Genomic DNA, 11603 nt, shown 5'->3' on the forward strand with positions numbered 1-11603 from the left:
TTAAGTTATAAAGTAAAAACCATTCGAACTTTGCAACCACATAATTGCTAAACAGCTCGATCGATTGTCAAGTATGACCTATCGTCCTAGCATTGTGGCCAAGACTGATTCTTTCCTCATCTACTTATAATGGTGAAATAACTGAGATAAGTGGTAGCAGAGTCATGATTGAATCTAAAATCATTTTCATTTTAAAAATTTTTTTTTTTTTCATATTGTTTATCTCTTTACATGGGTGGAATTAGAGACTGCGTCATACAAAGTCTGTGAATTTGTCTCGGTATATGCGTTTATAGGGTATTTTAGCATAACATTTTATTGGACAACTCCTATCATGTCATACGACAATTCCTAAGCTACAAGAAAAATTATTTATAGGCATTTCAGTGGAAATCAAAGAATAAGTTATTTTTGTTTTTTCCAGGTAAAATTTTTTACTACAAAAATTTTATTATTACGCATTTATTAAATGATTTGATACTTTAATAGCTTACACGATGGTTCAGGACGACCGAAAGGAGAATGCCTTTGAACGATCCAATTCACTCTTGTACAACTTTTTCGATAAGCCTGTGACTTGGTTTCATGGTAAGTGTTGTTTTCCTTTTTGATTCAAAGACTTTATCTTGTTTTTATAAATTAGAATATAGAGAACTTGTATTAGCTTACTGAACTTTCTAGTTTTCTCTGAACAAAAAGAGATTTTGATTTGTATTTCTTAATGTTTAATCTGGGAAAATATTACATAACATAATTCCAACCTCTATCTTTTGCAGATGTGATTGTGAAGCCGAATCAAAAATCCTACCCATGGTACCATCAAAAATTTCGACGTGTACCGACGATTGATCAGTGCTACACAGATGATGCTGTCTGCCAATTTGAAGCTGATGCCCAATTCAAGCGAGATCGTCAGGTAGATAGCGAAATTCTCAATATTCTGCGTCAACGTTTCGAGGATTGTGTTCACTACGAGACTCCTGATCACAAGACAAAGTGCGCTGACATCCTGGAGACATACAATAAAGCTGCAGAGCATTGGTTTATCAAGTATGGTGATCTTGGTTTCTATGGCCAGTCCAAGGCAGCCTACATGAAGCAGAAGCACAGGATGATCTGGGAAAGACGTCACGGTCCCGTGGGCTCTGGAATGAAAACTCAAGAATCCAATGACCACTAGAGAAAAAAAAGGTGGAGCGTGGAAAAATGCTCTTTTCGAGGTCAAAATTCTTTGATTTAGTCCAGATATCTAATAAAATATTAGAAATTTAATTCGTATTTTCCAGATGAACAGATTTTTCTTTGTTTCTTCTCTCTATGCTCAAAATATTGTGCATATTGACCTATGTTTTATTTATTCTTTGAGACATCAACATCTATATTCTAATCCTTTATGAAAAAAAATTATGTATACCTAATGTGAGTTTTAATTATCGTGATTATCGTTGTGATTAATTATGAATCTCAAAGCGGTAAGATTAAGTATGTATCAACAAAAGATTTGATATGCATATTTCTCATGTTTGTTACAACTGTTTCAAGTTAACGATATCAGCTATTTACCTATAGGAAATACGTCAAAACTATTTTAATTGAAAATTCAACGCCCTAATAAATGGTGTGATATACACATGTAATGTTCCTAATAACTTCTAATTTTTAAACGTTCTGATCATACTAGAAATAAATTCAAAAAGGTTTTTTTTTACTATATAAGTTTAGCACTTGTATTGGAAAATATACCTCAATTTCATTTGAAAATAAGTTGCTTTATCATGGTATATGAGTTTTAGTTTTGCAATATATAATTTTACTTCAAACGGAATGTGCGATCTCTTATCAATTTATCTTAGAGTAGCATTATCTATAACATAAAATTGCAGTTGTATCGAAACGCATATATAAAACGAAAATATCCGAATCCGGGATGATTTCTATTTTGGGCCAAGTCAAAATTGCTGTTCGTCAGCCTAAATAAAATCATTAGATATTCATACATGTTATATTAAAATTCTTCCCTTCTCTTTTGGACATTAAAATTAAGTACATTTAATAATAATTCGCAGTTGATTTACATTTCTGCCACTTTATATTTCCATCCCGAAGCTCGTGAGCCTAAATTGCATTGAGCTATTTCAAAAGAAAATTGTGTACAGTAGTGGTAAAATCAAGTTTTTTTTACTGTGCTTAGAAAAGAGGAGTAAAAATGGCTCATTGTAAGTTCTATAATATGTTTTTTTGTATTGTATATCGCTGCAATTGAACAAATTGAACACTCTCTGTGAAGTTTTTTTTCTTAACAAGTCCCTAAAAGATTCTAGAATTATATGTACATAAAATTAAATAATTTTTAGTGAAAAGTTTTATATTAAATTGTCTGTTAATAGTTACAACAAATGAATCATATGTGTTAAGTATATCGTTTGAATAAGATTTAGCACTAAAGGTATTCTGGCGTAGGATACATAAACCTGTATAAAAAATAAACTATTGCAAAATAATGATGCAAAGTTGCAAAAACAACAGCCCTTTAAAGTTTCTGCTGTCTTACATTTTTTTTTCATTTTTTTTTTTATCTATAATCTATCGAGTAAAACCTTACTCATCTTACACAATATATGTATAACTGCAAAATAATCCAGAATGGATTAGAAGATTTCAATGTTTATTTTCTAAATATTATACAAACTTATCTATAAATTATCACAAGACGTAACTATCAATACATCATCAGATGTCTTGAGCCTACGACTAAAATTCTCTAGCCAAAATTACTCAAGGTACTTATAAGAATTTCCAATTTCGAATATTCTATGTATTCTATATAACAGTTACAGTAAATTCAACCACACTCTGAGAATTACTAAAATAATAAAACGAATTTAAAGATAGTGAACCTAATTCGATTGCGTGCACTGTAGGGTCAACTAAAAAACGTAAGCTAACAATAATCGTTAATAAAAAGGTTTATTTCCCATGAATGAAAAACTTCTTTCCTTCAGTTATGTGCATAGCGTGGTGGCGTCTTATGGATATCTTCCACAGAAACTTTTGACCACACAGGGCGCATTCAAAGTTCTTACGATTTATTTCATGTACTCTAGAATACAGCGACAGGGAACCTTTAGTTTGAAATCCTTTTCCACAGATCCTGCAGGCGTTAGGCCGTTGATTGGTAGGGGTAACTGGGGCAAAAAGTTAGATCGCAAGGTTCGGAAAATGGACTGAAAATGCATTTTCCCATTGAGATTGAAAGAAATCGTGTGAGACAAAGTTGTAGCCCGGAAAATTTCCTGTAAGACAGTCGTCATTATAAAATTAAAATATTTTCTCGGTACATACCAAGGAAAATATATTAAATATATATTAAATATATATTATATTTCTCAATTAAAATTAACAAATTAATTAGATAATTTTTCGTTTTAAAAATTTTGCCACATTGGCATTTCTGGTCTCTCCTCTTTGAATGTGACTTAAGATGTATGGCAAGATAATTCTTTGTAGAAAATGCCTTTTCGCAGATTGCACATTTGAAGATCTTCTCTCCATGAATCTTTTTATGCATCCTGAGGTAATTTTTCTATTTAAACGTCTTTGAGCAGATGCTGCACTGAAAATCCTCAGAGTGCGTTCTCAGTTTCGGAGATCCTTCGTCTTGATGATCAAGCCCAGAGGTCTTTGAAGTAATCTTCTCTGGACTTCCAGAAATCTCCACTCCATGGAATCTCTTCTTACGCTCGTCTAAAGAAAATTTAGAAAAACGTTTTCTTAATAATAGAAAATTAAGCTCAAAGTAGGTTAGATATTCGTGTCCTCCAAGTGTTAAAGAAAAGACGCAAACACAGACGCCAAAGATTTTAAATTCAAATTTAACTACCTGTACCTATATTTTTTATTAAACAATGTAAAAAAGATTTTGAAAAACTTACTCTCTCAAATGTTTATGTAGTAGATGTTTGCTAAGGCTTTTGGGTGTGAAAAATTTCCTGTAACACACTGCACAATCATAGGTCTTCCGATTTTTATCGTGCGCCTGTATGTGCTTATTCAGATTTTGTTTTGAGATCACTTTTTTTCCACAAATGCCACAGCGGAAAGGCTTTTTTCCATGAAAGGTCAACTGATGGCTTTGAAGATTTCCCTTATGTTTGTAAGCCTTTGGACAACGATCGCATTGGAAAATCCTCGTAAGAGAATACTCTCGTAGATAGCTTTGCATATCAGTCTTATTTTTGAAAATTTTCCCATGAATGGAATACTTCTTTCCTTTAGCAAAGTGCGTGATTAGGTGGCGTCTTAAGGATTTCTTCCACAGACATATTTTTCCACAGTGGGCGCATTCAAAGTTCTCACGATTCGTTTCATGTACTTTAGAATGCAGCGGCAAGTAATATTTATTTTTAAATCCTTTTCCACAGATTTTGCAGATGTTGGGCTTTTCACTGCTGTGGATTTTCTCATGACGTTGAAGACAGTTTTTTGATTTAAAAATCCTGCCGCATTGGTGGCATTCATAGTCTCTCCTCTTTGAATGTATCATAAGATGTCTGGCAACATGATGCTTGGTAGAAAATGCTTTTTTGCAGATTGCACATTTGAAGATCTTCCCATGACGCTTTTCGTGCATCCTTAGGTAATTTTTCTTTTTGAACGTCTTTGAGCAGATGCTGCACTGAAAATCCTCAGAGTGCGTTCTCAGTTTCGGAGATCCTTCGTCTTGATGATTATGGCCAGAGGTCTCTGTAGTTGTTTTTACTGGACTTCCAGATATCTCCACTCCGTGATGTCTCTTCTTATGCTTCATAAGTTCGAAGAATCGGGTGAATGATCTTGAACACCTTTCGCAACGGAAACTCCTCCTCTTCTCTGCTTCAACATTGTCTTCTTGGGATGTGTCTGAAGAACTTGACCAATCGTGGTGGTTCTTCCTTTCCTGCACTCCTTTTGCCTGTTTTTGTCTATCACCTTCCATCCTGGAATGTGCAAAAATAAAAGATTTAGTTATAACCTAAAAAAAGAATTTTTATAGGATTTTACCGATTTTACTTTTGATCTTCGTTGTTTTCCTTTTGAATCGCCTAAATGGTACCAAATCTTGTTGTGTGTTATTATATGAAATGCTTTATTTACTTTTTCGTATAGAAGAAAAGAGCTATGGATCTTTTTATTAATGAAAAAAGCAACAACAAAAAAAAAACTAAACTTTTCCACCTAACTCAAAATGGCACAACAGAGGGTGTATGTACCACCGAGCACAGCGTTGCTAGGAGAAATGTTGCTCGGAGAATCACCCAGCATGCTGGGTGAACGGGATGCACTCTGTGGCGAATTTTGTCCAAGACGTGGCGATTTTGTACATAACCTCAATTTTCAATTTATTTTTGTCAAAGTGAAATTTTGTTTGTTTTGAAAACGTAAATTATTAAAAGTAATAAAAAAAATATATTTCTTTTGCTGTGACGGCTCTAAAAAGAGACTTCTTGTAAATCTTTATTTGCAGAAAGTGTTTGAGAGATGCTTTTGGTTGCTATTCCGAAGATCTTCAGGAATTGCTTTGAGGAGAATCTCCGGACAATTGTGGGTGAACCTGACTTCTCGTAAACCCACTCCAGACACGCTTCCTCTCCTTTATCATACGTACAAACTGCAGGGAATTCAATTCTCCTGCGAGCCCTTCATTAAACCTTTGTGGAAGCAAAATATTACACTGAACGGATACTGTGATAAACCTCTTCGAGAGCATCCGGACGAGCACAGAAGCTCACAATGTTGCCGGGAAAAATAATCTTAAGGAACTAAAACTGGTTGTTCTTCTGCCGGCAATTTAATCATCAAGTGAATATAGATTATAGAAGATAAGAAAGTCCCTCGAGTAGTAAATTTTTATTTAAAGGAAGCCTGTGAAGTGAAATGGAGGTGGAGGACTACATAGACTTGGCTTTCGTGGAAGCCCTTTTACAGAGTGAAAAAGAGGCAGAAGAAAGAAAAATGATGCGGGAATTGAGGAAACAGATAAGAGGCAATGAAACAGGATTGAAAATGCCCGAGAAGAGGTAAGCTTTAATTTTTTATCTGTCATGGGCGGGTAAAATTGTTCATTTTTGATAAATTTTCATGGACAAGATTTCCTTTTTGATTCTTATCTGAGAGTTTCTATTTTAGTTTCTATGATTATCTTAGATTTAGCTAGATTATTAGGTAGGTATCCAAAAGTAGACAAAGGGGATAAGAATATTTTTTTCTTTTTTTAAATAATTTTTTTGTCCGGAAGATTTGTCCGTAGTGGTTAGTCAGAGTATCGCCCAATGAGAATTTATTAGAATGAGAAATTCAAATTAGAGTAAATAAATAAAATTTAAATGAAGATTAACTTTACGCAATTTTTTAAATTATTAAATTTTTTCTAGATTTCAGGAGCTTTTCAGAGTGTCAAAAGACATGTTCCAGGAGATTGTGGACCTTATTGGAGATGAGCTCCCACAACCACAACGAAGGAATGCTTATACGCTCCAAACTAGGATCCTCGCAACCCTGAAATTATTGGCTCATGGAGACTATCAAATTGACGTGGGACAGGATTTTGTGATTGGTGCATGTCAAAGTAGAGTCTCGAAAATGATATGTAGCGTACTTCCCATAATGGAGCAAAAATTATGCGCGAAGTACATAAAATGGCCAGAAACGGCAACAGAGCGTAAAAAAGTGAAAGAAGATTTTTTTAATAAATTCAAAATTCCTTCGACCCTGGGGGTAATCGGTGAGTAAAAAATATTTTCAAGTCCCAAAAAATATTATCATTACATTTTTATTATGGTTCAATATTTATAAAAAATCTTTTTCCGCTTTTTGTTTTAGACGTATCGCATATTTTTATCAAAAAGCCACCGGCAGATGAACATCTCTTTGTGGGACGCCATGGAAGGCATGCGATAAACATGTCTCTCATATGCGATGCAAATCAACAATTCATTTCTGTGGATTCCTCCCATCCAGGAGCGACTCATGATTCTTCAGTGTGGGCCCTATCTCCGGAGAGAGAATATTTGCAGGAAGTTTGGCGTAATAAAGAACGTTGCTGGCTTCTCGGGGATAAAGAGCCTTGGCTCCTTACTCCCTATAGAAATGCTACTGGAGATCAAGTGACTTTCAATCATAAATTCTCGACTAAACGCATCTTAATTGAACATGCAATAGGAGTACTGAAAAGCCGATGGAAAATCTTGTTGAGCTCCGAGCGTGTTTTGGGTTATGATCCCTGCAAAATTGCTATGATAGCTAACATTTGTTGTGCTTTGCATAATATGTGTAAAGTTTACAAATTGCCAGATGTGAAGATTAATCCCCTTGTTGAATATTCCGAAGAAGAAGAAGCCCCAGAATATGATTCTCAACGCACTGATGAACTTCGACGAGTCGGAGAAATGAATAGAGTACTACTAAAAAGTTGTCTTTAAAGAATTTATTTATTTCTTTTTAATTTTACTTAATTAATGTTGTATTTCTCTTTCTTTAACTTCAACTTCTCACTTTTGATGCGAATTTCCTCCCTCTTCAATTGAAGCTCCTCCCTTTTCAACTCCAGCATCTCCTCTTTGATAAGCATTTCCTTAATTTCAATCAATCGAAGAATGTTGCCATCAAGGCTGCTTTGGGTGCTTTGAATTCTCGACAAACGTTCTTTTAATAAATCTTGTAAATCCAACTGCTGCTTTTTCTTCTTCTTCGGAGGTTCATCCAGGATTTCCTCAACAAATGGAGAATTTTCAATCTCCACCGTGGACAACTGCTGCTTTTTCTTCTTCGGAGGAGGCTCATCCAGGATGTTCACAACAGATGGGGAATTTTCAATCTCCACCGTGGACAACCGCTGCTTTTTCATCTTCTTCTGAGGCTCATCCAAGATTTCCACTACAAATGGAGAATTTTCAATCTCCACCGGAGCAATCTCTACAGGAGCACCTCCACTCTGAATCACATTCCCTGAATTTGTACTTTTTGCTCCAAACTTCTTAACATTAAGGCCATGAATGCCCTTCTTCAATTGCAGAAGCTCTGCAACTTTTTCTTGGTTGTCAGTCAATGGAGTGTATTTACGTGGGCCATTTCCTGTTTTCATCTGCTCCAAAGCATTATTCCTTAGCTTGCCGCGCACCTCCGTCTTAAAGGCACTCCAAGCCAGTTTCCAGACCGTACTGGCGGTCCGGATGCATAAGTGTATCACACAAGATGTTCCACAGTTGAGCATTGTCTTCGGCATAATTTGTGCCTTCTCCTTCCCCTGTCGCTATACATGTGTGATCGAGCATAAATTCAACCATGAGGTCCATTTGAATTTTAGTGGCTCTTGAACTGGAACGCGCATATAGCCCAAGTTGTTGAGCGCCTCCAAACCCCTCCATATTAGTAGTAGTAGTGAACTGGAACAAGCAAAATTATATAAAATTAGATACATAGGTATATACATTAAATTGTACTAAGGATCTTAATATATTTTGATACTTGGCAGATGAAAAAAAAGGAAAATATTGAGAAAAACAGAGGGAAGATTCCTCATCAATTTAGTGATTTACATAAATTTTCTTTGTACCTCCTTCGTAAAAAAACATTGAATTGTGAAGAAAAAAAGACAATAAAAAATACTTTATATTTTCTAAAAGAATTTCTCAAAAGAAATTAACATTTAACCTTTTTGAAAATATCACGGGAAAATTTTAATAAAAGGGAAAATCAAGGGAATATTTTGTAAAATTAATAAAAAATGTACTGGTAAGCTGACCAAGCTTACGAGAGCTGTGTTTCTTTCAGTGTACCAATTTTGTGAGAGCAAACTAGAACGCAAATTAATTTAAATACGCGCAAAGTCGGGAGAAATTGAAAAGTCATCCCCCAAGAAATCTTTAAAACGCCATATCTCGGGAACGGCTCCATAGATTTTCGAGTTTGAGCTATCGTTGGAAAGGTCTTAACCTCAACTATAACATATTAAAATATGAAGTAAATCGATAATGACATTTTCGAAATATTCGAGTTCGAAATTTTCGAAAATTTTGATTTTGACTTTAGCGCCTCTCGCGGTCATTTCTCGAACTTGCAATGTTCTACACATTTGTAGGGCTTCACGAAACCTTTCATTTGCACTTGAGTTGATCAAAATCGGACTTGTAGAACCCGAGATATGACATACCAACTTTGGAAGGCTATATCTCGAGAACGGCGACATAGATTTTCTTCATTTTTGGCATGGAGCTAGATAATATGGTCAGCTATAACATATCAAAAAATGAAGCAAATCGATAATGGCGTTTTCGAGATATTCATCGAAAACTCATCGAAAATTTTGTTTTTGATTTTTGGCCCCCTAGCGGTCACTTTTGAAACTTCGGATGTTCTAGAAAGTTGTAGGGTTTGTTGAGATCTTTCATTTGACCCCGGGTTGATCAAAATCGGTCAAGCCGTTTTCGAGTTATGGTCGATTTTCGATGAAAAATTGTGGCAGCCATATTGGCTAAACGGCTTGACCGATTTTCGAAAATGAGGTATCGTTGGAAAGCTCTTGATGGCCCCTACAACATATCAAAATTTCAGATTTTTATCTATTACAGGGGCTGAGATATAGCGAAAACAAAATTTTGAGGTTATTCAAAATGGCGGACGGAGGGGCGGGGGAGTGGATTTGACCTCATAATCAGATTTCTTCAGGTCGATATTTAAACTTTGCCGTTTACGGCAAGTCTCTATCTATTACCGTTCTCTTGCAATTTAAGTTTATAATCCGGCCGGCCGGAAAAAAAATTTTTTGGCGCATCCGTTTTTTGGAATGTGGGGACCCTAATTCGTGCTCATCCCAAGTTTGAGCCCGATCTGACGACTTTCGATTTTGCTCGGTACACAAAAGCTGTGTCTGAAAGAAACACAGCTAAAAATTACCAAAATTAGTGAGGTTAAATTATGAGAAAAAATCGCTTTAAAATGTTTAAAATACTAACTTTTTTGGTTTTTCCACTTCATCTTCCTTCTCCTCCATCTTGGCAATCTAAGAAAACTCTGGGAAAACTTGAGAGGAAAACGATTGAGAGGAACGCATAAAATAATCAATAAGAGAGGAAAATTTTTGTCGCGACACAGAATGTTTTATGAATACACAACTGAAAAAAGAAGAAGAAGATAGTGTCCGAGCCGCCGAAAAGGTGCTCGGTGGTTACTGAGCAGTGATGGGTAAAAATTGCTGGGAGAATTTTATATAATACCGCGTCCGAGCTTCGCCGGGAAAATTCGCTCACCCAGCACTGCTCGGTGGTACATAATACACCCTCAGGTGCTAATTTTTCCAGTCTTTCAAATGGAAATCCATAGGTATATGTACTTTTTGTTCAAAAAAAAGTTTCCTCGAAAAGTCACACCCAAAAAAGTTGCATCAAAAAAGCCACATCCAAAAAAGTTTCAAAAAAAAGTTACATCGAAAAAGTCGCTTCACGTGTCAAAAAAGTTGCATCGAAAGATTTTTGTGACAAAAAACAGAATTGTGCAAATTTCCGCCTGGAAAATGCAATAACAGCATACGGGAAGCCCCCCGGGGGCACTGCAACGCATTTTTCCCGTATTTCTCACTTTTTAGCAAAAAAAAAAGTTGCTTTGAGGTTATGTCTGCACAAAAAAGTCACATCCAAAAAGTTGCATCGCGAAGACGTCAACCAAAAGTCACGGCCGTCTGTTCTGAGCCATTATGTACATATTTAGAATAGAAGGTCATATCTCGGGAAATACTTCTTAAGTTCGGCGGGTTATAAAAATTAATTTGATGACAGAATGAATTTTATATTCGTCATATCTTCTAGAAGCGAGGTATCTAAAATTTGTGAAATTAATAAGGGGAATATGGGCTAACCTGTGATAGTTCATAATATCAATATTGTTTTTCAGTCAACACGATTATAATTAAATTTTTCATTCAAAATCCGCCATGGGGAAATCATCTTCGAAATATAATTTTTTAATCCGCCATAATCCGATTCTATGTATCCGATTTTGATCAAACTGCGTTTCATAAAACTTGAGTATGAATAAAAGCTCTTACAAGGTAAAGGAGGTAAAACATCAGTTCGACCAACTCGACAAACCATAGTGTAAAAAAATCATAAAAACTCAAAAAACTTTTAAACTGCGCCATGATCTTGAGTTACCGTTATTTTTATATTTTCAATTTTTTCCCTTATTCATGGTCTGTAAAATAAAATGGTTTCATGTGAATTTCAGCGTCGTGTAACCGATGCCACTCACGTCGATCAAAAACAGTAAGTTGAAATAATAGTATGATTAAACCGATTAAACAGCATAAAAAAAATTTGGGATATTTAACACCGGAGGACTTTACTGGTTTGCTACCAATTCGAATCTTAAAATTGCCATAGAATAAAATCTATTAGACTTATCTCGATGTATAGGGAATTTCAATTACTTTAAAATAGCAGAAAGAAAATCTCGAGAAAAGTTTTTTCTTTGGAAGATAATTGAGGTCAAAGTCAAAATCCAACGTAGATGATCAAATTGCTACTAACTACCAGACAAAATCCCATACATTTTAGCCATTGTTTTGAGGTTAT

At 35.2% G+C, this 11603-nt stretch overlaps 4 protein-coding genes across 8 annotated transcripts in view; 3 read left to right on the forward strand and 1 right to left on the reverse strand.

The window, feature by feature from the left end:
• The first annotated feature begins 310 nt into the window (after positions 1–310).
• Positions 311–1272, forward strand: LOC129789473 (NADH dehydrogenase [ubiquinone] 1 beta subcomplex subunit 10). The gene is made up of 3 exons (XM_055826301.1): positions 311–424; positions 490–588; positions 777–1272. Exons 2-3 carry the CDS (start codon positions 498–500, stop codon positions 1178–1180), a joined length of 495 nt encoding a protein of 164 aa, XP_055682276.1. The 5' UTR covers positions 311–424; positions 490–497; the 3' UTR covers positions 1181–1272.
• Positions 1273–1657: 385 nt separating this feature from the next.
• Positions 1658–11603, forward strand: part of LOC129789328 (double-stranded RNA-specific editase Adar) — a 23726-nt gene continuing 13780 nt past the window's right edge. The window contains exons 1-2 of one of the 2 annotated variants that reach the window (XM_055826099.1): positions 1658–2216; positions 11257–11294. In XM_055826099.1, the coding sequence (XP_055682074.1) occupies positions 2207–2216; positions 11257–11294 (48 nt within the window). In that variant the 5' untranslated portion in view covers positions 1658–2206. The remainder of the gene's footprint in view (positions 2217–11256; positions 11295–11603) is intronic. The other variant, XM_055826097.1, reaches the window with a different exon arrangement.
• On the forward strand, positions 2210–7705 carry LOC129789407 (putative nuclease HARBI1). 4 transcript variants are annotated; one of them, XM_055826212.1, is made up of 5 exons: positions 2210–2446; positions 5504–5838; positions 5897–6056; positions 6411–6760; positions 6859–7705. In XM_055826212.1, exons 3-5 carry the CDS (start codon positions 5914–5916, stop codon positions 7455–7457), a joined length of 1092 nt encoding a protein of 363 aa, XP_055682187.1. In that variant the 5' UTR covers positions 2210–2446; positions 5504–5838; positions 5897–5913; the 3' UTR covers positions 7458–7705. The 4 variants fall into 4 exon arrangements, with proteins under 4 accessions (XP_055682187.1, XP_055682189.1, XP_055682188.1 ...); XM_055826211.1 differs by lacking the exon at positions 2210–2446 and adding an exon at positions 5345–5431; XM_055826214.1 differs by lacking the exon at positions 2210–2446 and adding an exon at positions 2457–2780 and having other exon boundaries at positions 5504–6056.
• On the reverse strand, positions 3574–5277 carry LOC129789411 (zinc finger protein 84-like). Its single transcript, XM_055826219.1, has 3 exons — positions 5050–5277; positions 3933–4976; positions 3574–3744 (listed from the first exon to the last, which is right to left on the reverse strand). Exons 2-3 carry the CDS (start codon positions 4973–4975, stop codon positions 3735–3737), a joined length of 1053 nt encoding a protein of 350 aa, XP_055682194.1. The 5' UTR covers position 4976; positions 5050–5277; the 3' UTR covers positions 3574–3734.

Source organism: Lutzomyia longipalpis, chromosome 2 (genome assembly GCF_024334085.1).
Source record: "Lutzomyia longipalpis isolate SR_M1_2022 chromosome 2, ASM2433408v1".
Lineage (NCBI taxonomy): Eukaryota > Metazoa > Arthropoda > Insecta > Diptera > Psychodidae > Lutzomyia > Lutzomyia longipalpis.